Below are 27,954 nucleotides of genomic sequence, written 5' to 3'. Positions count from 1 at the left end.
GAGGGGTTATCTGTGAGAGAAAGCACCAACTGTGTATCGTCAGTATAGAATGTCATTCCGGTGGATTCAAGGACTTGTGCTAGTGGTTGGATACACACATTAAACAAGGTATGGCTTAGTGAGGACCCTTGCGGAACACCATGCTGTATTATATATGTATTGGAATTAAAAGGGGAGAGATAACCTGAAAAGAGTGTTCGAATGGAAAGGAGGCAAACCAAGACAGTCCTGTCCTGCCTATACCGATGCTCTGCAAATGCTGTATTACAGTTTATGAGACATCGTGTTAAAAGCGGCGCTCAACTTAAGCACAGCGGAGTTGCTCAGTGACTGCAAGTAATGCAGATTCTGTTCCATGCTGTGCCTCGGCCTTAAACCATTCCAGGAGACATCCAGAACCTGGTTGTCATCCAAATATTTCTCCAAAATGCGGTTCACATGCCTCTCTGTAACCTTGGCTAAGAAAGTCAGGCGATACATAGGGAAAATGTTTTCTGGTTTTAATGAATTTAGAGATGGCTTCTTTAAAAGGGGAATGTCCTCAGCATCTTTCCACTCACTGAGTACCTGGGCTGAGGACAGAGATACATTTATAGTTTGCAAGCAGAGTGGAAGAAGGGGGTCCGTGAGTTTAAGAAACAGAAGTTTTAATTGGCTGCGGGAGACCCAGATTTGACTTGGCGACAGACAGTTGTCTGCTTTGCCAAATGGAAGAGGGAAGTTATCAATTCTATGAGGGCACTTCAAACTCCCAATATCCGTGGCTCCTTTCAGCACCCCTCATAAAACATGGCCCCAAAGCAACAAAAACAAATACCTCTGCCTCCTCTTATCGACAGCAATATCAGACATCCCATGCAAGAGGATTTTACAGAGGATCATATAGGGGAAATAATTCAAAGGGTTGTGGGAAAGGTGCCTCCACTCATGCCTCCAGCTCCACCTTTAAACAGTAACTCACTCTTTATTCCCACCGACCATTTAACACCTGTCAGGGGATATCTACAACAATTTTTCACAGTCTGGAAAATGATCAGAACAGATCAATGGGTGTTGGATATTATCGAACATGGTTATTGCCTGGAGCTCATCAAAACACCTCCAAACATACCACCACAAAAACACACACTTTCCATAGAACATCCATATTTGATCAAAAAAGAAGTACAGGCTTGCTTAGATAGGAGCTATAGAGCCTGATCCTCCTCAACAACAAGGTATAGAAGTCTACTCCCTATATTTCCTCATCCCCATAAACAATGGGTCCCTTCAATCTATTCTGGACCTCCGACCCCTCAATCAATTACATCATACAGAACCTGTCAAGGGACAGGTGTTTCTTGACCCTGTTCCCCAGATCATTCTCACAGCTGACGCATCCCTCACAGGATAGTGTGCTCATCTCCAAAATCTCACAATCCAGGGGCTCTGGTACTCCAAACATTGAGCTCTAACCATCAACTGCTTGGAACTCCAAGCCATTCATCTAGCATTGAAGGCCTTTCTAGTTCACCTGAATGACAAGATTGTATTAGTCTGAACGGACAACACAACAGCCATGTTTTATCTTCAAAAACAGAGGGGGACACAGGACACACACTCTGCAATTACTCCAGTATTGGAACTTTCTTAGATTCATATGCTTGAATACTTCCCCGTCGTTGAGATGGAATATACAACCTAGGCCTGAAAATGTACATATACAATACATGGCCTAGGCCTCAATAGAATAACCTATCACAGTCATTTTTTCAAATAGACCCATACTCAAATTTGAACCAATCAGATTGCCTCACCCCTTAGAACCTCCTGTGAGGAGCTGCCTTCTCTCAGATTTTCAACTGCATGTCATGCTGAGGAGTCTCCTTTGAGCTCTGCTCAATTTTTTCTCTCAGAAGATCTACTACCTGAATTTTGGGACATTTCTTTTCTTCTCTGGTGCTTCAAACTGGCTGCCATGTCAGAGACACCAAGGAAAGGCCTTTTTAGATCCTGTGCCTCTTGTTTGAGTAAAAGATTATGGGGGTCATTCTGACCCTGGCGGTCATGGACCGCCAGGGCCAACGACCGCGGAAGCACCGCCAACAGGCTGGCGGTGCTTCTGGGGCCATTCTGACCACGGCGGTAAAGCCGCGGTCAGAAAAGGGAAACCGGCGGTTTCCCGCCGGTTTCCGGCTGCCCCAGGGAATCCTCCACGGCGGCGCTGCAAGCAGCGCCGCCATGGGGATTCCGACCCCCTTCCCGCCATCCTGATTCTGGCGGTTTTCACTGCCAGCAACAGGATGGCGGGAACGGGTGTCGTGGGGCCCCTGGGGGCCCCTGCAGTGCCCATGCCACTGGCATGGGCACTGCAGGGGCCCCCTAACAGGGCCCCATTAGGATTTTCAGTGTCTGTTTGGCAGACACTGAAAATCGCGACGGGTGCAACTGCACCCGTCGCACACCAGCAACTCCGCCGGCTCCATTCGGAGCCGGTTTCCTCGTTGCTGGGGCTTTCCCGCTGGGCGGGCGGGCGGCCTTTTGGCGATCGCCCGCCAGCCCAGCGGGAAAGTCAGAATGACCGCCGCAGTCTTTTGACCGCGGTACGGTCTTCTGGCGGTTCCCGCCAGGCGGGCGGCTTCCGCCGCCCGCGGGGGTCAGAATGACCCCCTATATGTCAATGACCCACATGAGAAATGCATTTATTCCTTATATAACAGCCATAAAACAAAGGACTGCACAATATGTTGAAATTTCTCTACAAAGACTTTGAAAGACAGAGAGGGTCATCTGCTTGTGTGGCTTCAGAAAGGTAAGACTGGCCACTCAGCCTCTGATGAGGATAGTGCTTCTTCCTCTGTTTCTGCTCATAAAAACGATGGATTTAGGCCCAGATCACCGTTCTGGGGGTGAATGTTTGACAATGTTCAGCATTCCGTCCATCACTTGTTGTTTTTGCATTTGTCGCCCTAAGTGGGAAGGGTATGCCCAGACGTGGGTCCCGTGTTTCCCATGCCACTGGATTCAAGCTAGCCTGGGTGATGAGGGGTGAAACCCCGAAACCGGTCCCAGGATGCTTGTTTCCAGTCCAGGGAAGCCCTGGCCTAGCAGTTCGGGCTGGACTGTTCCCATGGGGAACAGGGTCAAGACTGATTTGCATATGGCTGGGTCCAAACTGGAATGGCCTGGGCAGCAAAAAAACGATGGATTTAGGCCCAGATCACTGTACTGGGGGTGAATGTTTGACAATGTTCAGCATTCCGTCCATCACTTGTTGTTTTTGCATTTGTCGCCCTAAGTGGGAAAGGTATACCCAGACGTGGGTCCCGTGCTTCCCATGCCACTGGATTCAAGCTAGCCTGGCTGATGAGGGGTGAAACCCCGAAACCGGTCCCAGGATGCTTGTTTCCAATCCAGGGAAGACCTGGCCTAGCAGTTCGGGCTGGACTGTTCCCATGGGGAACAGGGTCAAGACTGATTTGCATATGGCTGGGTCCAAACTGGAGTGGCATGGGCAGCAAAAAAATAGACGACTGGTTACTGAAGGCTTCTGACATCCAGTCTCTACGCCACTCTCTCAAGAACACTTTACGCCTGTTCCAACAATTAGGTCTCTCAATCGAGAGAAGTCCCATCTTCAGCCTACCAGAAGAATAGTTTTCCTGGGTGCTATATTGGACACAACTCAAACAAAGACGTTCCCAGCGGAGGAAAGACAACTCAAACTCGTTACCCTAGCAGGCGCAGTTCAGAAAAGAAAGTCTCTTTCAGTTTGAAAGTTCAAATTGTTACTGGGGATGATGTCCTCCTGTATCAATCTAGTTCCCCACTGTCGCCTTCAGATGTGTCCTCTACAAGAAGAGCTCAACAAACAGTGGAAACAGACACAAGGTTCCTTCGGGGACATCATAGGATAACAGCAAGGATCGTCGATTCCCTCGATTGGTGGTCAACGCCGGCAAACATCTCCAAGGGTTTAGGATTCTTAGCTCAGGTCCCTCCATTTGCGATAACAATGGACGCTTCGATGGAGGGATGGGGTGCATGTCTTCAAGACTTTCAAGTGAGTAGCAGGTGGCCCCCTTCTCATGCTACTCCTCACATGAACCTCCTCGAGCTCAGAGCTGTGTACCTGCCACTGCAGGCTTTCCTGCCAAGAATCCGAGGCTCATCAGTGCTTGTCCGAACAGACAATACGACCACCATGCACTACATCAACAAACAAGGAGGGACTCGGTTTCATCTGCTGTCCAGGGAAGCTCAGACCATTTGGACCTGGTGCATTCAACATTCAGTGCAGATAAGAGCAGAACACCTTCCAGGAGTGAGCAACACCACAGCAGACTCGCCAAGCAGGCTCAGCACATCTTCCCACGAGTGGGAGCTGAATCAAAGGATGCTGGACGCGATGTTCCTCAGGTGGGGAAAACCAAATCTGGACCTGCTTGCGACATCCCAGAACGCGAAATGCCAGTTTTATGCAAGCTGGAATCACCAACCAGGGTCTTGGAGAAATGCCCTTTCGATAGCATGGTCAGGGATTTATGCTTACACTTTTCCTCCAATACCTCTACTTCCGCGGGTCATCAGCAAGATTAAATCAGAGCCATGTCAGATACTCCTAATTGCTCCAGCCTGGCAACGTCAACTGTGGTACACAGAACTTCTGTTGCTGTTCTCGTGTCCTCCCATCAGGTTAACACTGATTCCAGAGCTACTAACCATCAACCAGGGCCAAGTGAGGCATCCGGATCCCAAGTCTCCCAGATTATGTGCATGGCTCGTGAGTTCAATGAGTTTAGCCATTTGAATATTCCTAATGACTGCAAAACGGTTCTAACTAAAGCGCGTGCTGATAGCACTAGTAAAACATACAAATTAAAATGGAAACAATTTTGTTTATCGTGTGTTCATAATGGCATTCACCCGCTTACATCTGCTCCAGAGTAGGTTTTACCTGATCTTCTTCATCTGGCGCACTCTGGTCTCGCACATGCATCTGTTGAAGTTCACCTGGCTGCTATTTCCAGATATAGACGGCTTTCTAAGGGGCCATCCCTCTGGTCTCATAAGCTTATCAAGCAATTTATGAAAGGTCTGTTCCGATCTTTTACTCCAGTCAGAGCACCGCCTCCAGTTTGGCAGCTCAATATAGTCCTGGGTCATCTAATGAAGGAGCCATTTGAGCCCATTCATAAATCGGACATCAATTACCTCACCTGGAAGGTAGCGCTCATCTTGGCCTTAACATCTGCTGGTCGAATCAGCGAGATAGAAGCATGTAGCATCCAGGAACCCTTCATGAAATTTGCTGACGATAAAGTCATCCTGCTAACAAATCCTAAGTTTATCCCCAAGGTTCCATCAGACTTCCATATTAATGAGCCAGTCGTGCTGAAGACTTTCTTTCCACAGCCTCAGACTGGAGCAGAAAGATCGCTTCATTCTCTTGATGTCAAACGATGCCTTATGTTTTATTTGCAGCGAGCGTCTAAGATCCGGAAATTAAATCAACTCTTTGTTGCCTTTAGTGCGCCCAGAAGAGGGCATCCTGTCACTAAACAGACTATTTCTAGATGGATTTCAAGCGCAATAGCCTTTTGCCATCAAAGGGCTGGTCGACCCCTGGACGCCAGAGTACGTGCGCATTCCACCACAGCAGTCTCTACATCCTGTGCGCTCTTCTCTGGGGTGTCACTGCCGGACATCTGTCAACCAGCGGCGTGGAGAACGACACACGCCTTCATAAAGCATTACTGTCTGGATGCTGAGACGCTCCGAGATGCAGCGGTGGGTCAAGCAGTCCTTAGGCATTTGTTCCGATAAGGTGAGCTGTTTGTTTTCCCACCATCCACTTCTGCTATAATATCACATATTTTCTGTTCAATATTAACGTACCTCTTATGCATATAGATTTATGTTTGAGTGGGTTAGCTCTTATTACTTTGCATTTACCTGTCCTAATGCAGATGATATCTTATTATGAGATAAACAGTGTTTTATGAATGCAGAAAATGTGTGGGTTACTGCTTGCTAGTCTTATTCAAGCATGTAATCTAAGAAAGTATTGGAAGCTTTCATAGATTCACATGCGGCCCACCCGCCTCCCTGGGGGAGCTCACCTTCTCTCTTTTCTCAGTACATCATTACAGCCCTTTGCTCGGAAAATCTAAGGAAAGGCAACTCCTCACAGGAGTTTCTAAGGGGTGAGGCAATCTGATTGGTTCAAATTTGAGTTTCGGTCTATTTGACAAAATGACTGTGATAGGTTATTCTATTGAGGCCTAGGCCATGTACTGTATATGTACATTTTCAGGCCTAGGTTGTACATTCCACCGGGGACTCCCATCTCAACAACGGGGAAGTATTGAAGCATGTGAATCTATGAAAGCTTCCAATATGGGAGATCTACAATTACAGGTAAATAACTTATTTCTTATCATGCCTATCTCAATGGATTTGGTGTTGGGCAATACTTCACCACATCCACCTTAGTTAGTGGAACACCTTCCAGGCATGGAAAACAGTTGTGCTGACCTCAGCAGGATACAGCAATAAGTCCATGAATGGGAACTCCACCCACAAATTCTCCCTCTATATTTTCACAGATGGGGGTTTCCACACACAGACCTGTTCGCAACCACAAACAATGCAAAATACCCAAACTTCACCTCCAGGCTCCCACACCCCCTATCCGAGGGCAATGCTCTGTGGATTAATTGGTCAGGGATATTTGTATGTGCTTTTTCACCTTTCCCTCTTCTTCCATTTGTGGTTTGGACGCTTCAGTAGACTTCACTCACTTTTGTTCTAGTAGCTCCAACTTGGGCTCGACAGCTATGGTTCAGCACACTACTAAAACTCTTGGTATTGCCCCATAGGGAGCTTCCCCTTAAACCGGATCTTCTCAGTCAGAACCATGGAGAAATCAGGCACCCAAATCCAAAGGAACCCAACCCTGCGATTTGGCTCATGAAGTCGTAGAGTTTGGTTACCTCAGTCTTCCACAAGAATGTATGTCCATGCTCAAGGAAGCATGTAAATACACAAAAAGAGCATGCAATGCGACTAGATGGAAAAGATTTGTCTTCTACTGCTATAGTAAAAATATTGACCCTTTCAATGCAACGGTGCAAAATATTGTTTGCTATTTACTGCATTTACACCCTCGTTGGCTAGCGTATACCTCAATACGACTACATTTAGCCACAATAGCTGCTTACCTACAAAACAGGCAACACTTATCCTTAGTTAAAGTACCAGTAATTAAGGCATTCATGGAAGGACTTAAAAGAGTGAAATCCACCCAGGGTACCCCTTGACCTGCATGGCATCTCAACATTGTACTTACCAGGTTCATGGGTCCACCATTCGAACCTTCACATAACTGCCCTTTGGAGTTTTGATCATGGAAAATAGCCTTCCTGGTAGCAATCATATGACTCAGACGAGAAAATAGCCTTCCTGGTAGCAATCATATGACTCAGACGAGTCAGTGAGCTCCAGGCACTAAATTTAGAAGAACCTTTCTTCAAACTGCATAAGGACAGAGTAGTCCTTTGTACTAATCCAAAATTCCTTTCAGAATTAGTTTCAGCTTTCTATCTGAACCAGTCAGTTTAACTACCAGTTTTCTTTCCACAACCTAATTCAGTTGTATAAAGGGCCCTGCACGAGTTAGATGTTAAAAGAGCATTAATGTATTATATTGACAGAACTAAAGAGGTTCGTAAAACCAAACAACGCTTTGTTGCTTTTTGGCCACCTCACACAGGGCAGCCTATATCTAAATCAGGCATCTCAAGATGGATAGTCAAATGTATTCAGACGTGTTATGCAAAAGCTAAAATAACTTTGCTCACACCTCCTAGAGCTAATTCTACTTGCAAACTAGGAGCATCTGTGGCCTTCCTAGGTAATACACCAATAACTGAAACCTGCAAAGAAGGTGCATGGTCCACTCCACACACTTTCACCAAACACTATTGTGTGGATGTCTTTGCACGCCAACAAGCTAATTCAGGACAGGCAGTTTTACATACACTTTTTCAAACTAATGCAACACCTACAGGTTAACCACCTCTTTCTGGAGGGCACTGCTTTATAGTCTTTGCACAACATGTATATCTACAGCCACATATGCGATCAAACAGATTATGTTACTTACCCTGTGCACATCTGTTCGTGGCATGTAGTGCTGTAGATTCACATTGCCCGCCCTCCTCCCCAAACACCTGTGGCCTTTGCACTTAATCTACTCACATATGCGTTGACATCTCTTTACTATCACTCTCACATTCCAGTCTCACCCAACTGTGGGAAACAATCTAACATTGGAGTTAATGCCCATGGGCACTATCCCCGAGAGGAGGAGTCACTTTGCCTTGTGACTAGAGAGACTTCTTCGAAGAAAAAACAACTTGCACACATCCAGACCCAACACTAGATGGCAAGAGTATGCACAGCATGTGAATCTACAGCACTACATGGCAGGAGCAGATGCTTGCAGGGTAAGTAGCATAATCCATATCTTATATATATGTGTATGTGTGTGTGTATGTATGTATGTATATGTATGTATGTATATATATATGTTCGGTGGCATGTGTAGCTGCAGATACACATGCTGTGCACATCCCGCCATCTGGTGTTGGGCTCGGAGTGTTACAAGTTGTTTTTCTTCGAAGAAGTCTTTTCGAGTCACGAGATCGAGGGACTCCTCCCATTTCGGCTCTATTGCGCATGGGCGTCGACTCCATCTTAGATTGTTTTTTTTTCCGCCATCGGGTTCGGACGTGTTCCTTTTCGCTCCGTGTTTCGGGTCGGAAAGTTAGTTAGAATCTCGGAAAAATCGTCGGTATTGTTTGCGTTCGGTATCGGGTTAGTTATAACAGATCAACACCGACTTTTGAAGAGCTCCGGTGGCCCTTCGGGGTTTTTTCGATCCCTCCGTCGGGGCCTGGTCGGCCCGGCCACGTGTTTCTTCAAGGCTGATGGAACGGACCCCATTCCGCTTCTGCCCAAAATGTCATAACAAGTATCCATATACAGATCAGCATCTGGTCTGTAACTTGTGTCTGTCTCCAGAGCACAAGGAGGATACCTGTGAAGCCTGTCGAGCGTTTCGGTCGAGAAAGACATTAAGAGACTGAAGAGCAAGAAGACTGCAGATGGCGTCAGCGCCGACCGTACAAGGGCGTTTCGAGGAGGAAGAAGAAAGCTTCTCCATCCATGAATCGGACTCGGATGAGCTCGATCCCGAAGAAACGCCAAAAACCGTGAGTAAGACGTCGAAACATAAAACTCACGAGAAGACAACAAAAGCCCAGGGGACGCCACCGCCAACAGGCCATGGCTTAACCCGAAAAATAGGTGACCGATCATCGGCACCGAAAAAGGGCATGCATGTGGCGAAGTCATCCGACTCCGGTCGAGATACCGCCACACAGCAATCTCGGGCCCGAGACAGCGGCTTCGAACAGATTCGGCACCGAGACAGTGGCACCAAAATGGTTCGGCACCGAGACACCACGACGCCGAAAATAAAGAAGGTTGCCTCGGAGCCCAAAAAGGCGAACGAAAAGAATTCGATTCCGAAACATCCAGCCTCGGAACCGAAAACAGGTTCCTACACAGAGGAACAGGGATTGTCCTCCCAGATGCAAGGACATAAGTTTGGAGAGGAACTTCAATCTGTTGAGCCAGACTACACTCAAAGAAGGCTCCACATTCAAAAAGACACAGGGAAGATAAGCACTCTTCCCCCAATTAAAATGAAAAGAAGACTTGCCTTTCAAGAAAAGGACAAGCAGCCACAGGCAAAGGTGGCAAGACAAACAACTCCACCACCATCTCCACCACCATCAATGCACACATCACCGGTAGCCACTCCACCACTGATGCAATCCCCGACTCATACTGCAATGAGTCAAGATGATCCTGATGCATGGGACCTTTATGATGCTCCTGTATCAGATAACAGCCCAGACTGTTACCCTACAAGGCCGTCGCCACCTGAAGACAGTACATCCTACACGCAGGTGGTCTCAAGGGCACCTGCGTTTCATAACGTCACCTTGCATTCAGAACCAATTGAAGATGACTTTTTATTTAATACACTCTCCTCCACTCATAGCCAATACCAAAGCTTACCTATGCTCCCGGGAATGCTAAAACATTCAAAACAAATATTTCAGGATCCTGTTAAAGGCAGAGCCATAACTCCAAGGGTGGAAAAAAGTACAAGCCACCACCAACAGACCCTGTTTATATTACGCAGCAATTAACACCAGATTCTGTAGTTGTTGGGGCAGCTCGCAAGAGAGCAAACTCTCATACGAACAGATGTACACTGGGTAAGTGACATTTTCCATATATATTAACAACTAGAATGTCTCTGAAATAGGCATAGATGTGCTTGCAGGCTTATACCTGGTCATTTGCATGCCTGAATTAAGTTAGCAAAGAGGCTTTCAACTTTGTCAAATAATGTAAATAGCAAAAATCAGAGAATATAAAAAAGTGGTAAAAGTGAAATTTTTTATTAAAGAAAGCCTCTTCTTAATAGACAGAAAGAGTTTGCCATCCAGGAAGTAATGATTTAATTGTAACCACTAGAGGAGACTAATTAATATCCTAAAGCTCCTCCAAATTGTTCATGATCCAAATCCCCAAATACTGGTTTGTCTTAAAGCATAACTAGCCTGAAGTAAAGTAGGCAACACTTCAGTTGAAATATGAAACACTAAAACCTCAGTTTTTTTTAGAATTAAATTGTATCTGACCATCGATCAGAACTTCTCCATATGAGATTCCTTGCTCCACTCTAGAAAGTTTAGTCCATGCTCTGTCACCTGTATGTATGCATGTGGTATTTGTATAGCGCAAACCTTGCTGAAAATGCAGCAGAGGGCTGTATAAAGTCAAAGGCAAGCATAGAATCAACTATTGATAGGAAAGGTAGCTGGTTATTGGTTTGTTGCTTCATTGTGATGCAGAGTTCCTTAAAGTGAACTCTTTGCTAAACTGAAGCAGCTTTGGGACAGTCCTTATGGATATGAGGATGTTTTTCCAGATTCTGGGTGCATAGCTGGAATAGGCACGCTGCCTTGGTATTTTTTTTCTTTTTACAGTTTTTAGTTTGTAACTGTGATAGTGGTCTGGCTGCACTTGTGCCAAGAGCTGCCAGAGATGGTGAGCTTATCCGCAGGGATCATGATGGATTTCTAAATGATGAAGATGGTTTTGAAGATGGTGCAGGCTAGCAATAGAAACCAATGGAGTTTTTTCAGGATGGGGTGATGTGGTCATATTTCTTCTGACCATGGATGAAAGCCTCTGTGCCAGGTAGGGTGCCCTTAAGGGGTGTATCATGGAGTCTGGGAGGCTATAGAGTAGATTATCACTAGAATACAAGGGCTTGAACAGCACTTCAGAAGTGTCTTTCTGAACGAAACAGTTTCACTTTCTTTTGAAGGGAAAGCTGGTATTGGACTGTCTTTGTTTCATTGGCAACGTGTTCCTCAACGGTGAGGTTGATGTCAAAGGAAGAAATCTATGTGCATAAAGGGTAAATATAAATAGTTCCTCTCATTGAAATTGGATCTGTAGCAAGGGTAACGAATTGGGGAAACTAGGCACCCCTGGCAAGTCATTCTCGTCTCCATTGTTGCTCTGACATTTTGAGTTACTAAGGATGTATAAAGAACTTGGTTATCCTTTAGAGCTGGGAGAGAAAATCCATCCTATCCAGAACAGAAAATAAAAACTGCCAACTCCCTAGGTTAAAAGCCTTTTCAGTATCCAATATTGTTAAGGTACTAGGTGTACTGTTTGTAGAAAACATGTCTATTGCTTTAATCAAGTAGTGTGGAATAAATAGGCATACACTATTCTGGTTGAGATCAATTACAAGGTTTGCACAGACTGAAATATATGAGCTAGTGCTTTGGTTAAAGTTTTATAGTCAGTATTTAGTAGTGATATCAGCCTCTGGAGAAGATGGGTAATTAACTTATTTACCTGAATGGAATGGGGGGGTGATCTCACTTCAGACAAATAGATAAACTTCTTAAAAGACTAAGGCCCATATTTATACTTTTTTAGCGCTGCATGTGTGTAATTTTTTGATGCAAAGCAGTGCAAACTTACAAAATACAATTATTTTTTGTAAGTTTGCACCGATTTTGCGTAAAAAAAACAACGCAAATGCGGCAATAAAAAAGTATAAATATGGTCCTTAGGTCCATATTTAAACTTTTTTAGCGCAGCTTTTGCGTCACAAAGCGGCGCAAATGCGTCCCTAAAAAAGTGTAAATATGGGCCTAAATACATTTCTACAAGTGTCTTCAATTACATCTACAAATGTTTTATAAAATTCGAATGAAACGCCTTAATTGCAGAAGGCTTTACAATTAGAGAGACTAGCAGTAACTTTACCAGTTCCCTTAAAAGGAGAGGATAGTGCTAATGCTGTTCCAAATGGAGATTGAAGGACTTCTAATTGCCCTAAAAAACTCCACATGGCAGAACTAGATACCTCTGGGTCGGCTTGATATAAATTCTGGTAATGAGCCACAAATCTCATATTGGTCACTTGCTGATTGTTAGTACTCTTCCCAGTAATCAGATCAGAAAAAGAAAAGATCATATTTTTACTTGGACTTCTCTCTAGCCAACCATGCCATAATTTTACGAGCTAATTTGTCCTACACATATATCATTTATCTAAATGTGGCTTAGTTTACAGTTCCCTCCTGAAGAAAGCAATCCTTCACCCTAATTTCACCAAAGTCAGCCTAGTGAAAGGTGCTAAATGTTTGACATGTAGCTAATAACAAGACTTAGGTGTCATTATGAACATGGCGGTGTGGCCCGCCATGCCGGCTAAAACCGCCAGCCGGCATTGCGGGCCACACTGCCACATAATGAACCCCATGAGGGCTGCCATTGGCAGCCCTCACTCACCGCCAGGCTGCCTCCGTCAGGCGGCGGGCGGGCGGTGCTGCCCCTCGGATAATGCTTCCTCAGCCACCAGCCTTTCCCTTGCGGGTTTCCCCGCCAGGAAAAGGCTGGCAGAAGGGGTGCACCGGGGCACCCCTGGGGGCTCCTGCACTGCCCATGCACTTGGTATGGGCAGTGCAGGGGCCCCGGTGCAGTGCCCCATCGCGGTGATCTGCGCGACGGGTGCAACTTCTCCCGCCGCACAGAGACATTTGCGGCAGCTCCATGTGGAGCCGCCGTCTATGTCCCGGCCAGGCCTTCCTGTGGGCCGGCAGGCGGAAACAATGCTTCCGCCCGCTGGCCCATAGGAATGTTCCTAATACGGCCGGCGGGGATCCAGGGACGTTGGCAGTCAGTGTTTTGACCGCCAGCATGAACACGGCGGTTTTTACCACTGTGTTGATAATGAGGGCCTTAATGTCCTGAAACATCTAGGCTGAGGAGGTAGCTGTGAGTCCTGCTTGAAAGACAGTGCAAGTGTCAAAAAAGCTATGGTAAAAGTTTGGACATCATACCAGGGTCAGCAAAAGATAGTGAATTGCACAATCTAACCCAGCGTTTGACTGCTGTTCACTGCAGGAGATTGACTCTATAGACGCCCAGCCCAGCCTTGGCAGACAGACGTTTTTTATGCCTACTCTACTGAAACGTGAGTCTTGTTTTCACTCTTATCTCTGCCCTAGCCAGTTTTGCTGCCCCATTAGAATAACTACATAGCACTGCCTTGCTTCTTGAGTGCTCCCTTACACCCTATTATAGGCTGTGTGATAAAGAGCCAGTATTCCTTTGCTCTGCATGTACAAGTAACACCTTCTGTCTGCAGGATCAGGTGCTGTTGTCGAATGGACCCCTTAGTATGCAGGTTATTAAGCCAGCACTTTCCAACGTCTTGAGTACTTTATTCTGACCCCACCATGTAGGATAAGGAAGAACACAAATCTTGGTCTTAGAGGACTCACCTAAACCCTCCAAACTACATGATTTCAAGCCAGTCTTACCTGCTTCACAAGTCTTTTCTTGAGCCACCTAGTCTGTAATACTGTGAGCTAACCCACTCCTCCCCCTGTGATCCTGGACTTGGCCCTCCAACCTGTATGATAATGAGAAAGAACCCCTTATCCTTAGGTTGTCATCTGGGCCTGCCAGCCTACAATATAAGGAGCGAGCATGTCCCTGTGTCTAGAATTCTCACCCTCACCTTTGCCTTGTATATCTCATTGGAATTCAAGACTGTTGACTTATTGATGGATATGAAAAGGCAAAGAATTCTGCATCGAACATCTTACAGTATTCCAGAACAAAGTTGTGAGATACCACTGATGTCAGGATGCTGGCTCGGGCACCCTGAAGCCTGTACATAATATGATGTGTGATACCACATACATGCTGCTGCCATAGTTCAGGCAGGAGGAAACATTCTGTAATCATGAATACCTTGTGTGTAAATGTGAAACTGGGAAGTAGTTTCTTTAAAACCTTAAAATGGATGAAACATAGATTAGCTACTTTATCAGTGGGTGCAGTTTAAACTGACAATTATCTCTCCTGTATTTGTGATAGGGCAAGTGCAAGACCATTGAAAAATGACTCTGAACTGGGTGACCTCAAGTGTGTTTCTTCAAATCTCCAAATGTATTAATTGTGTTTTCCCAAAAGTACAATTGCCACTATGCAACACTTGAATTCTATGCAAGAGGATATTGTGCCTGAAACATAATTCATATAAGCAGAATTTGTGCATCAGTTACTTACATTAAGGAGACGAAGCTAAGAAATTAAAATGGGATGCCAGCCATAAAGGGTATAAATTGAGGTTGAGGAGTCAAATCAAAGACCCAAGTGCCGTCCTGCATGTTTGTGGTTTCGACTAAGCCTGTGTCTAGGTTCTGTCCATCTGGTTGTTAATTGCTTATTCTACTGCCTGTCCGCCTTTACCTCTTTCCAGAAGGCAAGCTATTACCACCTAGTTCATTTCCTTCTATGCCTCATTCCTGGAGACAGAGCATGGTACCATCATGTGGCGTAAACAACTGCCATAAAACACATGGAGGTGAATTGCTCAATTGTAAGCACCTCATTCTGAGATGGTAGTATTCTCTTACATTTGAATTTCCTCTAACGTTGAGCATGCGGAATGGGGAAGAGGTGCAAAGAACAAGAGAAACAACTAAAATTAATAGAGAAGGGTCAGATGACCTTCAAGTGGATTGACCATGTTAAGTGCTGATCAGTAACTGTTCATCCGAGTTCAGAAGTCTTTTCCTTATAGTGGGCCCAGTGATTTTCCATAGCCTAATAGGGTGAGAACTGAGAAGCTGTGGTGCTTGGCCAAAACATGTTGTCATTTTAATGAGGTGCTCCTACTGTGGTTTCTCTATGGTAGGCTTGCTCTTGTGTATAAACTAGCAAGATCAGTTCCTCGTATGTTTTCTCTGTGGTGCACCTAGAACCTGGTGAGGTGAGTCCGATTCTGTCACTTATAAAAATCTAATTGGTGAGAGAACTCTCCCAGCATTGTATCCTCTATGAAATCAGTCACTATCAAAGGTCATGCAAGAGCTTTGTGTGTAACTCTTCTGTTCAATGCAAATTCTGTTCTTTCCTGCAGAGGTGGCATGACCTCAATGTCATCAGCAGTCTCTTGAAATCCTTCTTCCGGAAACTTCCAGAACCACTGTTCACCGATGGTAAGTGTTTGACATTTGAAGAGATCAGTATGCTTCCTAGATGAGTGTGAGAGATTTGAGTGATGAAACGATCTTAAATGGTTAGTGAGAGTTTCACGTCACATACACTGAATGTGCAGCACTGTCAGATATTACAAACATTAAAGATTAAACAGGTACACGGGTGTTTGACTCAAGTAAACTGTGTCACATGTAGTAAGGAAGCAGCAGGTGATCTTGAAGGTGTGAGGTGGCACAGCTTTCAACTGTGTGACACAAGAGAGAGTCTTGAATCCTACTGATCTTCTTAAACCCTACTGATCTTTAGTGAGTGTGGCACCATTAATGATGAATGTGGGACACTAATAATAATGGTAGGTGATTTAAATGGTGAGCATTTGACTTGGAAACAGAATACATATGTTACATAGTTGGTGAATCAGTCAAACAACCAAGTTTTAGGAATCACAGATGATGAGCGTATGATGCAGGTGAGATGATTGGATGTCACAGACGGTCAGTATGTGATGGGAGAAGAACAGCTGATTTCACTGATGGGAAGTGTTTATTGCGTGTGTATTTCAGGTGTGAATTTAAAAATAAAAATATTTCTTTATTGGCATTTGGTTCACCAGTGACAAGTGTCCATCCTTCAAACCAGTTGAAAGGACAACCCCTTGCATTGGTACAAATACAAACCTCCACAAATCATGGACATCTTACATCAACAACTCGGAAACCAAACTAACCCCTATGCATCATCCACCCTCCCGCTCCTATTCCTTCAGGTGTGATAGTTGCATATTCCAAATATATAATAGTGTACAAAGTCAGCAGTATCACAGATGATGAATGTTTCACTTGGAAGTTATGTGAAATAGAGTTTAATCTTAGATTGTCACGTACCTCCATAGGATTGTGATGCATCATGCATCAGTTATTGACTATCATCCACTGACATGTACAAGTGCATAGTCATATGCAATTTGAGTAGCACTTGCTTTCATGCATCAGTTATTAAGTACTCAGCGGAGTTTTTATCAGTTAGTGAGTTGTTAGTTGAGTATTATGTTTTGTTGCTTACAGTCAATTACATTTCACACTTTGATGTGTACTCATCTTAAGTAGTACCGATTTTGATAGCAACATAGAGAAGAGCACTCTTGAAAAAGCATTGTGTGTCCTGTTCTAGGGACAAGAGACTCCTGTCTAAAGTGACCTGGCCAACAAAGTACATGCGCTGAAACATTGCTGACTTGTTGTTTTGTGTTTTGGTTGCAGATAAATACAATGACTTTATTGAGGCAAACAGGATGGAGGACCCCCGGGAGCGGATGAAAACTCTGCGCAAACTGGTATAGTTACTGGGGCTCGGTGGCTTTTCTGGTCTTTTTTCTTGTAGTGTAGGTAAGGGGACCAACATACTTCCACTAGTCTACTGGGAAAAAAATTCAAGTTCAAAGCCCTCCTCTGGAGGTGCATTCTTAGCTTGCTATAGACATGTCTAGCCCAGCCTTTCTACCTCTGTGCTCTGTTAATGGAGACCATTAGTCATTAGGTAATAATAGCTTAGCTTGCATGTAAGGTACTTTGAAAATGTGCTATAAAAATAATCACTGTCAGATCCTGTGGAGAATCCCAGACCCACCAGAATGTGTGGCGTTTCTAATTTCAGAGCTGGTTACCTGCAGTTTGAGTGGCTGGAACACTACATTGCTATTGTTATTGTGATATACAATTAAACAGTTCATAATCTGCCCTTAGTGTGGCATCACAGTGCCTACTGGAAGGTTGTGCTGTGGCTTTTCCAAAATTAATCTTGTAATTCCTGTAGATTTTATTTATAGACAACCAACGTGATTTCAACGTGGTCTCAAGGCCTTATACCCACCCAACCCTGTGCCACACACGGCCTCTGGTCGTGCACAGCACAGGTTGACCACAGTGCCTGTCTCTGTCAGTGAATCTGTGAGTGGGGTGCGTAAGTGTCTGAGTGGGTGTGAAGGTGGGTGTATGAGTCTATCAGTGGGTCTGAGGGGTTGCATGAGTCTCTGAGTGCATGTATGTGTGAATGAAGTAGTGTATGAATGAGTCTTGCTTTTCTTTCAAATCTTTTCATATTTGCGAATATTTTGTGAAATTCATGAAAATTCATGAGTTCTTATAAATATCGAGCATTTTCTCCCATGGTACTGTGTCCCGTGAAATAAAATGGCGCTCACAACTTTCTAGTCAGGTTGCGGTCAGCCAATTACAGTGCTTCTTTTCGCATAGTGAAAAGTTTGCGAAGTCGCCGCGGGCAGAGATATACAAATTTGGATTTCCTTAAATTTCTCAAAAACTACTGGAAGGATTTACTCCAAATAAGCGGAAAGCATGATCTGCGAACCAAAAGCTACCTTCTGGCCAAATTTGGTGTAATTCCGTCCAGTGGTTCGATCTGTGGACGTGTCTAAAGGTCCTCAGGGAATTAATATGGGAAATACAACTTTTTTCACCCCCACTTTTTCTCAGCCCCAGCATGACGGATCACCCCAAACTTTTCAGTGCGTAACAAGAATCACCACACCACTTTTTTGGGGAAAAGTTTTGTGAAGATTTGTCAAAAACAGCGCCAAAGATATAGACAAGTCAAAAAATGCTTTTTCTATGGAAACATGGTCCTAACTATAACGACCACTAGGTTATATATATATATATATATATATATATATATATATATATATATATATATATATCAACAACCTATAGAAAAGGCCATTTTACATTGAGGTTTCATTTTAAACAACTGCCCCAACAGAAGGAATAATTTCATTAAAACACAATGACTATATGAAAAGTTTCACAAACCTTTATTTAAAAGGGAAAGTGAGCCATTGTTAGTCAATAGGCTGCAATTTAAAGAATGACTGAAAAAACTGGCAGTACTCCCTGTACCCCACCATGCCTCACAGGTGACAGGTCGGTTCATTTTTCTGGCTCCTACTTTTAGAATCTTGGAGCACTGAGCTCTGCCTTTTTTGACAATATGTCAAGAAAATCCTTATCAAAACCTTTTCTACTTACAACATTCAAGATTTCTCAGTATCTAGTGCACAGAGAATTATTTTCCTGACAGAAAACATTTATTTTTTCTGTCAAGAATGCCTTTGCTCTTTGTGAAGTGCCCTTCCTGTGGGAAGGAGAAGGTTAAGGCGGATCCTCACTCAGTCGGTAGTGTCTGCCTGCCTGAGTCCCATCGTGCTGACTCCTGTCCTCACTGGCAGAAGCTATTCAGGCATTCTCTGAATGACAGAGAAAAAAATAAGGCTTCATGGTCTTCAAGAGAAAGGCCTTGGAAAGCATCTATCTTCCTCCAGAGAGCCCTCCTCTCATCCCAAAGACTCCCACAGATGAAGATCTTGTGGGAAGCAGCAGAAAAAAAGCTGTCCGACATCAAGAGGTATGGCCTCAAGCTGTGAGAAGATACCATTATGTTTGCCATTGAAGGTGAGGTCCGCTCATCGTTTGACCTCAAAGCACACATGACACCCAATGTCGGCGCTTACATCACCGCCACAGTCTCCGTCGATGGCCAGGAAACACCCTTCGTCAACGTTGAGATATGCATCAGCGTCACACTCACCGTCAATATCCAGGAGACCCTCATCAGAATGGAAGCACTCGATGTCGAGGCCACCAGAAAAGGAACAACCAATGTCAAAAGAGAAGCACTCAACCTTGTGAGTCCTATAGACATCCAGAGACAAGGCTACACAACCTTATACTACAGACAGACCATGGTTGATGTCGACAGAAGTTCAAATTTTGCCTACTGAATTGGATGGATCAAGGCTTCGTTCTAGATCCAGAAGTCTCCATTGAACATTTCCCCACGTTGGTTGGAGAGTTTATAAAAAAGACCTGTGCCTTATAACTCAGATTCAGAGTACTGAAGAACATACTCCCCTTCTAGAGTCACGCCACAGAACACCATTGCCCCAAAGGACACCTTCTTGTAGGTTCTCAAGAGGCACACCATCTGGTCCACCTATGATGCCATATGAGTCGTTAAGGAGCCCACAGCTTCCTGTGACGCATGAATCTCACAGATCAAGAATTCCTCTGCATCATTGCTATAGATCAAAGGCAACATCCAGAACCAGATTCACCCCAAGATCCAGGAGATCTCATGGCTCTACATCCAGGCATGGCTGAGAGATCATTACCTTCCTGGTCCACCACTTCTCATACTTCAGTGCGGGGCTAATCTGCTATCTTAACAGACACAACTTCTGCCAGAGAGTCCACAGTGGCCTTTAATGAAGTCCTTATTAGGGGTGCAAACAAACTCAACAGTGACATCCCAACTACTACTGCTACTTCATCAGTCATGTTTGAGACTGAATCATAGAGAAGTACCAAGCCCACTCCTTCCACTGGTTCTGAGACTCTAGGAGCCTGTGATGCAGTTGTTTTTAACTCCCATATCCATGTAACATGCACCATCTTGGCTCCTTAAAAAATATAAAGCTCCTGAACAGGACCCCCTGTTTCATAGAGTTGATCCACCTCCGGTCTCAGTAATAGAGGCTGCTGCCCTTAAGTCACATTCTGTGGCTTCTTCATCTTTGGTCCCTCCAGACAAGGAGAGTAAACTGATAGACTCAGTTGGTAAGATGTGCAGAACATCTGCATTTTTCATGAAGGTCGTTAGTGCTTCGGCTTTACTGGGTAGGTATGACAAATTGCTGTGGGACTCACTTAGGAGATTTTCCAAAAATGGCCTAAGGAAGACCGTCAAGAATTCCAGGAAATTCTTAATGAAGATGGCCTGGTATCCAACCAGATCACAAATGCAGCAGCAGATGCATCAGATCCAGCTGCATTTGGTTATTCTCAAGGCATCCTTCTGAGGAGGGCTCCCTCGCTGTGACCTACTGACTTAAAACCAGAGGCACAGAATAATGAACTTGCCATTCTTGGTTAATACCCTATTTGGTACTCACACAGACGAGATGTCCAGAATGAAGACCGAAATGGACACATTCAAATTGTTGTTCTGGAAAAGAAAAAAACAATTCCACAAGAGATACAGACCACATGGCAGGCGTTTGTTTTTCCACAGAGGGTTCAAACCACTCACAGGACTCAACAGCAGCAGACAAGATCACACTACCATCCTTGCAACCCGTCTAGAGAAATGATCACAACAATAACCTGCATCCACAGGAAAATCTCCTGCAAATCAGTGAGTCCTTCCTTCCCCCTTCTCCATTTCCTGCTCCGGTGGAAGGAAATATCACCAGTCACCTCAAAGAGTGGCGTTCAATAACTAAAGACAAATGGGTCTTGAATATTGTTCAGAATGGATATTCTCTACCATTCGGGTCCCCTCCTCCTTCTGTCCAACCAGTAAAAACATCATGGTTTCAACAAGAACTCTTACAGAAGGAAGTCGGCATTTTGTTACAAAAACAAGTTATAGAGTGAGCTCCATGTCATCAAACGGGACTTGGAATTTATTCTCAATATTTTCTAGTAAAAAGAAAGGGCTGAAACGAGTTCAGATCTCAACACTATCAGTACAAAGTCCTACCATTCTGCCTAAAATCATGGCTGTGGTTGCAGCATACTTAAAAAAACAGAAGATTTTTGTTTATCCTTACCTAGACTATTGGCTGGTAAAGCTTTTTCACCATCGCAAGCAAAAGAGCATTATTAACTTTTTGTCGACACACTAACCAGTCTGAGTCTCCAGGTCAACTTCAACAAGTCGACAGTGTGTCCTGTTGAAAAGTTGCACCACCTGGGAGCTACACTGGACACACAGTCTGCAAAAGTGTATCCTTCGGTGGGGAGACTGCTGTCGATCAATCTGAAGTGTTTCAATCTTCTACAGACTCAACATCCATCAGCAGGACGTATTGCTTTCCTCCTAGGGTTGATGGCCTTTTGCAGCATTATCGTCCCTCATGCAGAACTACACGAGGCCTCTGCAGCAATGTCTAGAAGACCAGTGGAATCCACACTCCAGCTGCTGGGAAGCCAAGCTGACCCTATCACAGGCTGCAATTCAATCCCTTCCATGGTGGTCTCAACAGAAAAACCTGCTGGTAGGGGTACCGTTTTATCAGGATGTACCAAGTCAAACACTAATCACAAATGCTTCTCTCAAAGGATGGGACCTCATATGGGTTCCCTTCAGGCCCAGGGAATTTGGTCAGACAGGGAAAGAGTTTATCATATTAATATACTGGAATTGAGAGAAGTTAATCTGGCTCTAAAGCCCTTCTTTCGATCAATCACAAACTCTGTTCTTGTTAAAACTGACAACACAACAACTATGCATTACTTGAACAAGCACGGAGGGACTACCTTCCGTCCTCTCTCTCTTTCTCAAGGCACAAGCCATTTGGAAATGGTTAATAGCCAGGATTTTAACCATAACGGCCATTCATCTCCCAGGGGTTCAAAATACCCAAACAGATTCTCTAAGTCGAAATTTACACAAACATTATGATTGGATCTTAAACAACATGGTCTTCCAAGACATTTTTCAGAAAAGAGGATACCCTCAAGTTGGCTTGTTTGCAAACGCAAAGAACAAAAAAATGACAAGATTATGCAACCGGGTTCATCTTACCTGGATCAAAGGGGAATGCCCTTTTGATAAACTGGTCAGGGATATTTCTCAATGCATTTCACCCAATTCCTCTGATACTAACAGTGATTGTCAAACTGTACAAGTCCAGAACCAGGATGGTATCAATAGCACCAGAATGGTCTCGTCAATGATGGTTCATGGACCTTCTACATCTGTCAGAGAGAGCACATAAGAGATAGTCGTAGGACAGGATCTCCTGTGAAGATCAGAGGACAGATACTACACGCCATCCTTCCATCACTGAACTTGACAGCATGGCTCCTGAATCGCCCTAATATGGACATTTAGGTCTTTCTAAAGAATGTATGGATATTTGAAGAGAGGCTAAAAGACCTTCCTCTAGAAGATCATATGCTTTCAAATGGAAAAGGTTTTCTTTATGGTGTTCTTAAAATGATCACAGTCCAATTTTGTGGCAAGAAGATGAGGCACAATCGATTTAGCTAAATCTGGGCTTCAGTTTTCTTCTATTAAGGTACATTTTGTAGCCATTACGGCCTATAGAAAATTTCCTCCACAGACGTCTTCCTTTTAAATTTCCAATTTCCAATGATCAAAGACCTTTTGGAAAGACTTACAAAGGTATTCCCTCAAATTAGGTCACCCTCTCCTCTGTGGGAACTGAATATTATCTTTTTCTAAACTGATGGGTCCCCCTATTTGAACCGATACATAAAGCCTCTTTGCAGCATCTCACATGAAAAGCTGCTTTTCTTGTTGCCAAAACTTTAGCTCGTTGAGGCAGTGAAATTCAAGCCCTAAGTTCTGAAAAGCCATACACAGTTTTTCATTCCAATAGAGTGGTGATAAGAACTCAGCCCAGTTTTCTTCCAAAGGTAGTTTCAGACTTTCAAATCAACCAGAATATTTCACTGTTCACTTTCTTCCCTAACCCTTCTTCTCCTCTCCAGCTGAAAGGTATTTACACTCTCTTGATATTAAAAGAGTACTAAAGTTCTACTTGGATAAGGAAATCAGATCACCTTTTTGTTAACTATGGTTGCATCCTCTAAACAAATTATTTCTAGGTGCATAGATTCTTGTATACTCCTGTCCTACCAGCTAGCTAAAAAAAATCCTTGCCTGTTAGACCTAAGGCTCGCTGTACAAGGGGAAAGGCTGTGACTGCAGTTCTATTATGAAATGTACCTATTTCTGAAATTTGCAAAGCTGCTACATGGAGCTCTGCACATACTTTTAATGGGCATTATTGTCTGGATTCAGATGCTAATGTAGATACTCAAGTAGGACAGGCTTCTTTGAGGAATCTTTTTGGTAATAGTTGGAGCTGGTCTTGTCTTTTATGTACTTGTTTTGTGGAATGCGCTTGCTATTCTATTCAGTGCTTATGATTATTGATGAGGATCCCCTGGAAGAGAAGGAAACGTCATAAGGAACCCTCCCTCCTCCCTGAATGGAAACTATTATCACTCTCGACAAATTCTGTACCCAGGATTCCTATTTTCCGTAAAAATGACCTGACCTAGCTGTCCCATGTGAGGCATGATGGGATACATGGGGTACTGTGAGGTTCTTAAAAGGCACAGTGCCAGTGTTCTCTGTTATTCTTTGAACGGTATCTTATTGGCTAAAATGTCCACCATTCCCTTTTCTTTTCCTTTTAAATAAAGGTTTGTGAAACGTTTCATATAATCATTGTGTGTAAATGACATGATTACTTTTGTACGGGCAGTTGTTTAAAATTAAAATTCAATTTAATCTGGCCACTTTAGCCTTTTCTATAGGCTCCATACATACAGTCTGCCAAATTCCAGTCTCATCTACCATGCAGGGTTGGTGCAGAGCAGTGGGTGCAGACCTGCTAAACATCATACGAAAACTTAGTTGTAACCTCCACAAGCACAGAAGTCCCTACTCGGGATGTGTATTTAAAAAACTTTTATTGGCAACATGTTTCGACCACACAGGTGTTCGTCACGACTCCAACACAACCAACACTGTGCACCAATCTATTTAAAATGGTACAAATATATAGACGTAGAAAGCATACTATTGTTGTTTGTTCTGCAAAGTGCAATGTTGTCACAAAAATAATTTTTCGAATTAAACAAAACAAAATAATATCAGTGTTAATAAAATTCATGATAAATGATTTCAAAATCATGAGGAAAAACAGTCCTCTTTGTTCTAATCACCACATTCCCATAACTCTGTCCTTTGCGCAGAGGTGTTTAACATTGTAAATATGTTCATGGTGACCTTTTCACTTTGGGGCCATAGATCACGTTGTTGCCAGGTAACAGCATTGTATTGAATTTTGAGAATACTTAAGCGGGAGACGCTTTCATAAAGGCTGGGTTTCTTTGTAATTTGTACACTGAAACATTGTATCTTTGCTGAGTGGCCGTACCACTGTTATTAGAATTCTGCCACCAACTTCAAAGTCAACACCTATTGGCCCTCTTAGCTTACCAAGCTATTTTTTCAATGATTTTCAATGCCAAGTGATGATGAAAACAGGAAATAGCCAATTATAAATCAAAATTCCTAAATGAAAATATTTATGCAATATGTGCACAGTTGTTCAATTACTCATGCAGTTCCTCATGCACTGCTTGGATAACCAAATTCTAAAGAAAAGAAACGTACACAATTCCCATGTACTACTGAAAGAGGGGTTATACAGGGAAACACAGGAGCAATAAAATCAATCGTCTCATCACGAAATAGGTATAGACAGCTCTTCATTTAAATGTAGGCCTCCAGGGAATTTGCTGTTGAGAGTAAGGATATATCTTGACTTCAGTGTCCTCAAAGTCTTCTCTCTGTCCCCACCTCTTGTATTCACTGGGACCAATACCAAAGAATGAAAGAGTATCACACCTCTGTGTATCTGATTCCAGTGGTGTGCTACAGGGTAATTCTGATCAGTGTTCTTAATAGCTTGCAAGTGCTCTAAAACCCTTTTCATTACTGGGAAGATGGTACTACCCACATATTGGAGGACACAGGGACATTGTAGAACATCAACCCAATAGTCACTACTACATGTAATGAACGTCTTTATTTTAGCAGTTTTCCCCCGTTGGTAAAGTATACGGCTTTCTGTTTGTGCTATTACTGCATGCTTTACATCTTCCACATTTATGGAAGCCCTGTTGTTCTCTAAGCCAGGAACCTGTCTTTTCACACTGCCTCATGTAACTGTGAACCAACATGTCTTTTAGTGATCTGCTCTTCCTATGAGTCACCATAGGATGTTGAGACAGCAAAGACCATACTGTAAACGATGTCCATCCCGTCTCCGGTGAAGATCTCATCATCAATAACGACCATTCCATCGAAGGTGACAGTATTGATGACGATGACCCTGCTGTCGATGTCGAAGATTATAGTATTGAAGTCAGAGGGCATAGCGTCAACATCGATTACCGTACCATCGACTCCATCACCTTTAGGACCCTCACAATCGATGGAAAACAGGAAGATATGGTTTTTCACCCATGAGAGTGATGGATGTGCCCCCTGTCCAATTATTGCAATCCGATCAAGATAAAGAGGCTTGTGATTATGCCTCACTGATAGTTTACAGCCCAGTGCATTTGGATGTAAGATATGTCACAGATTTTGAAGAGGATGCAGTGGATGATGAGTCATGCAATGAATATGTGTGTCAGCAGCAGGAATATAAGACTTGAAGTACTCAAATAGATCCACCTTCTTATTGTAGAGAACCAGAGGTAGTCCAAGAGCCAGTGGCCTTTTTATCTATGTTGCAAGAAATGATGGCTACTTTTATTAAGTTGTTACTGCACAACTAATCATCCTAACATGGGGTTACCTGCTGCTCCCATCCTCCTGCCTCCTCAGCCGCTCTTTTACCAGCTTCTCCTCACTCTTCTACCAAAGGCAGGAGGGTCGGTCCACAAAGAAGACGTGGATGGCAGTTTTTCTAATGGTTCTGCCTATTCTGATATAGAACGAGAGGAAGGTGTGCTACCAGCCGACGGTGATGGAAGAGGTGAGAGTGGCCGAGGGTTTGTTGATCCAAGTGGAGACATTGGACCAGTGTCACAAGATGCTACAGATTATATATCTAAATTTAATTAGTTGACTGAAAGGGCTGCCAAGAAATTCAACTTACAAATGTCCTCTGTATCTCAGCCATGTTTTCTGTATGATTTTAAGGAACTACCTCGAAAATATGTTAAATCCATACCTATTTTTGATTGTCTGATCACAAAGTCTGATATTAATGAAGACATCTGCTACCGTTCCAGCTGTGATACCTCGTCCAGAAAGGAGGTAAAAGGCCCTAGATTCAGCTAAGGCCTGCCTTACTGGTCATACTAGACCAGATTTGGTCATTGCTTCAGCAGCTCAAAGAAGAACCAAGACCCCAATAATGGCGTCCTCTAGTTTGCCAGACAAGAATAGCAAACGTATTGACAATCTAGGTCAGAGAATATCCTCTATGGCAGCAACCTCAGTAAACACAGCCAGTGCCCTGGCGATTCTAGGTCACTGTGATCGCCACATGTGGCAGTACATAGCTCCATTACTGGATCTTATTCCAGAGGATAAGGAAGAAACGGCGAGAGCAATCCTAAAGAAAGGAGAAGGAGAACTAACCTCCTCTATTGTTATTGATGTAGCAATGGATGCTTCAAATACAGGCTTTCACCAGTTGGCACGCAGTACTTTGCTAAGGAGGCAAGGCTGGTTGAGGTCTACATCCTTCCAAACTGATGTCCAGTCTACGATCTTAGACATGCCTTTTGATGATCAAACTCTCTTTGGAAAACATGTTGATGAGACTCTGCAGGGCCTTAAAACCGACACTGATACTGCAAAGCCATTAAGGCCCTCATTATGACTTTGGCGGTCTTTTTAGAAGACCTCCAAAGCCACGGGCTCCGTCCACCATATTATGAATACTGCAGGATTTCCGCCACATTTTACGCAAAAATCCTGCAGTAGTCGTGCTAGCGGTCAGAGGCGCATGGGCGGTTCTACCACCTGCCCACCCCCCCTAAAGGACTCTGCCAGCCGTATTACGACCTGTAATACGGCCTTGCGGTGTCCTGATGGCAGGACGCTGCCGGCGGTGGAAGTACCTGTTCCTGTTCCCTGCCTGATGACGTCTTCGCTGGACAAGGTAAGTTGATCGACGGGGGAGGGGGTGGGAGGGCGATGTTGTGTGTGAGCGGGTGTTGTCTGCGTGTGTGTGTGTATGTGTGTGCGTATTGGTGTTTGTATGTGTGTTGGTATGCATGTGTGTCTGTGTATGGGTGTGGGGGTGTGCATGCGTGGTTGAATGTGTGTATGTATGTTGAAGTGAATGCATGTATGGATGTTGAAGTAAATGCGTGTATGCATGTTGACATGAATGCTTGTATGGATATTGAAGTGGATGCATGTATGGATCCATGTGAGTGAATGTGTGTATGTCAGTGTTGGTGAATGAGTGTCTGCGGGGTGCGTGTGGGTGTCTGTGCATGTATGCGGGGAGGGGAGCGCTGTACCAGAAGAGGGGCGGGGGGTGCTGTACCAAAAAGGAGGGGAGTCTTCATTGGACCGCTCATCTCCGGCCCAGCGGATCCAACCGCCCTGGTGGTACAGACGGGGATGTGGTGGGTTGGCAGAGGCCAACCCGCCACACACATAATGTGACAGTCTTCACCGCCAGCCTGTCGGCGG

General features: G+C 44.1%; 1 protein-coding gene across 4 annotated transcripts in view; it reads left to right on the top strand.

The window, feature by feature from the left end:
- Positions 1 to 27,954, top strand: part of ARHGAP23 (Rho GTPase activating protein 23) — a 448,503-nt gene that overhangs the window by 394,875 nt on the left and 25,674 nt on the right. For all 4 annotated transcript variants that reach the window (XM_069237494.1, XM_069237493.1, XM_069237492.1 and 1 more), the window contains exons 17-18: positions 15,590 to 15,668; positions 16,929 to 17,002. In XM_069237494.1, coding sequence (XP_069093595.1) covers positions 15,590 to 15,668; positions 16,929 to 17,002 — 153 coding nt within the window. The remainder of the gene's footprint in view (positions 1 to 15,589; positions 15,669 to 16,928; positions 17,003 to 27,954) is intronic.

This window comes from Pleurodeles waltl, chromosome 6, assembly GCF_031143425.1.
Source record: "Pleurodeles waltl isolate 20211129_DDA chromosome 6, aPleWal1.hap1.20221129, whole genome shotgun sequence".
NCBI classification, from domain to species: Eukaryota; Metazoa; Chordata; class Amphibia; order Caudata; family Salamandridae; genus Pleurodeles; species Pleurodeles waltl.
The sequence above is the reverse complement of the archived record's forward strand: the minus strand, read 5'-3'. Positions and strand labels throughout refer to the sequence as shown.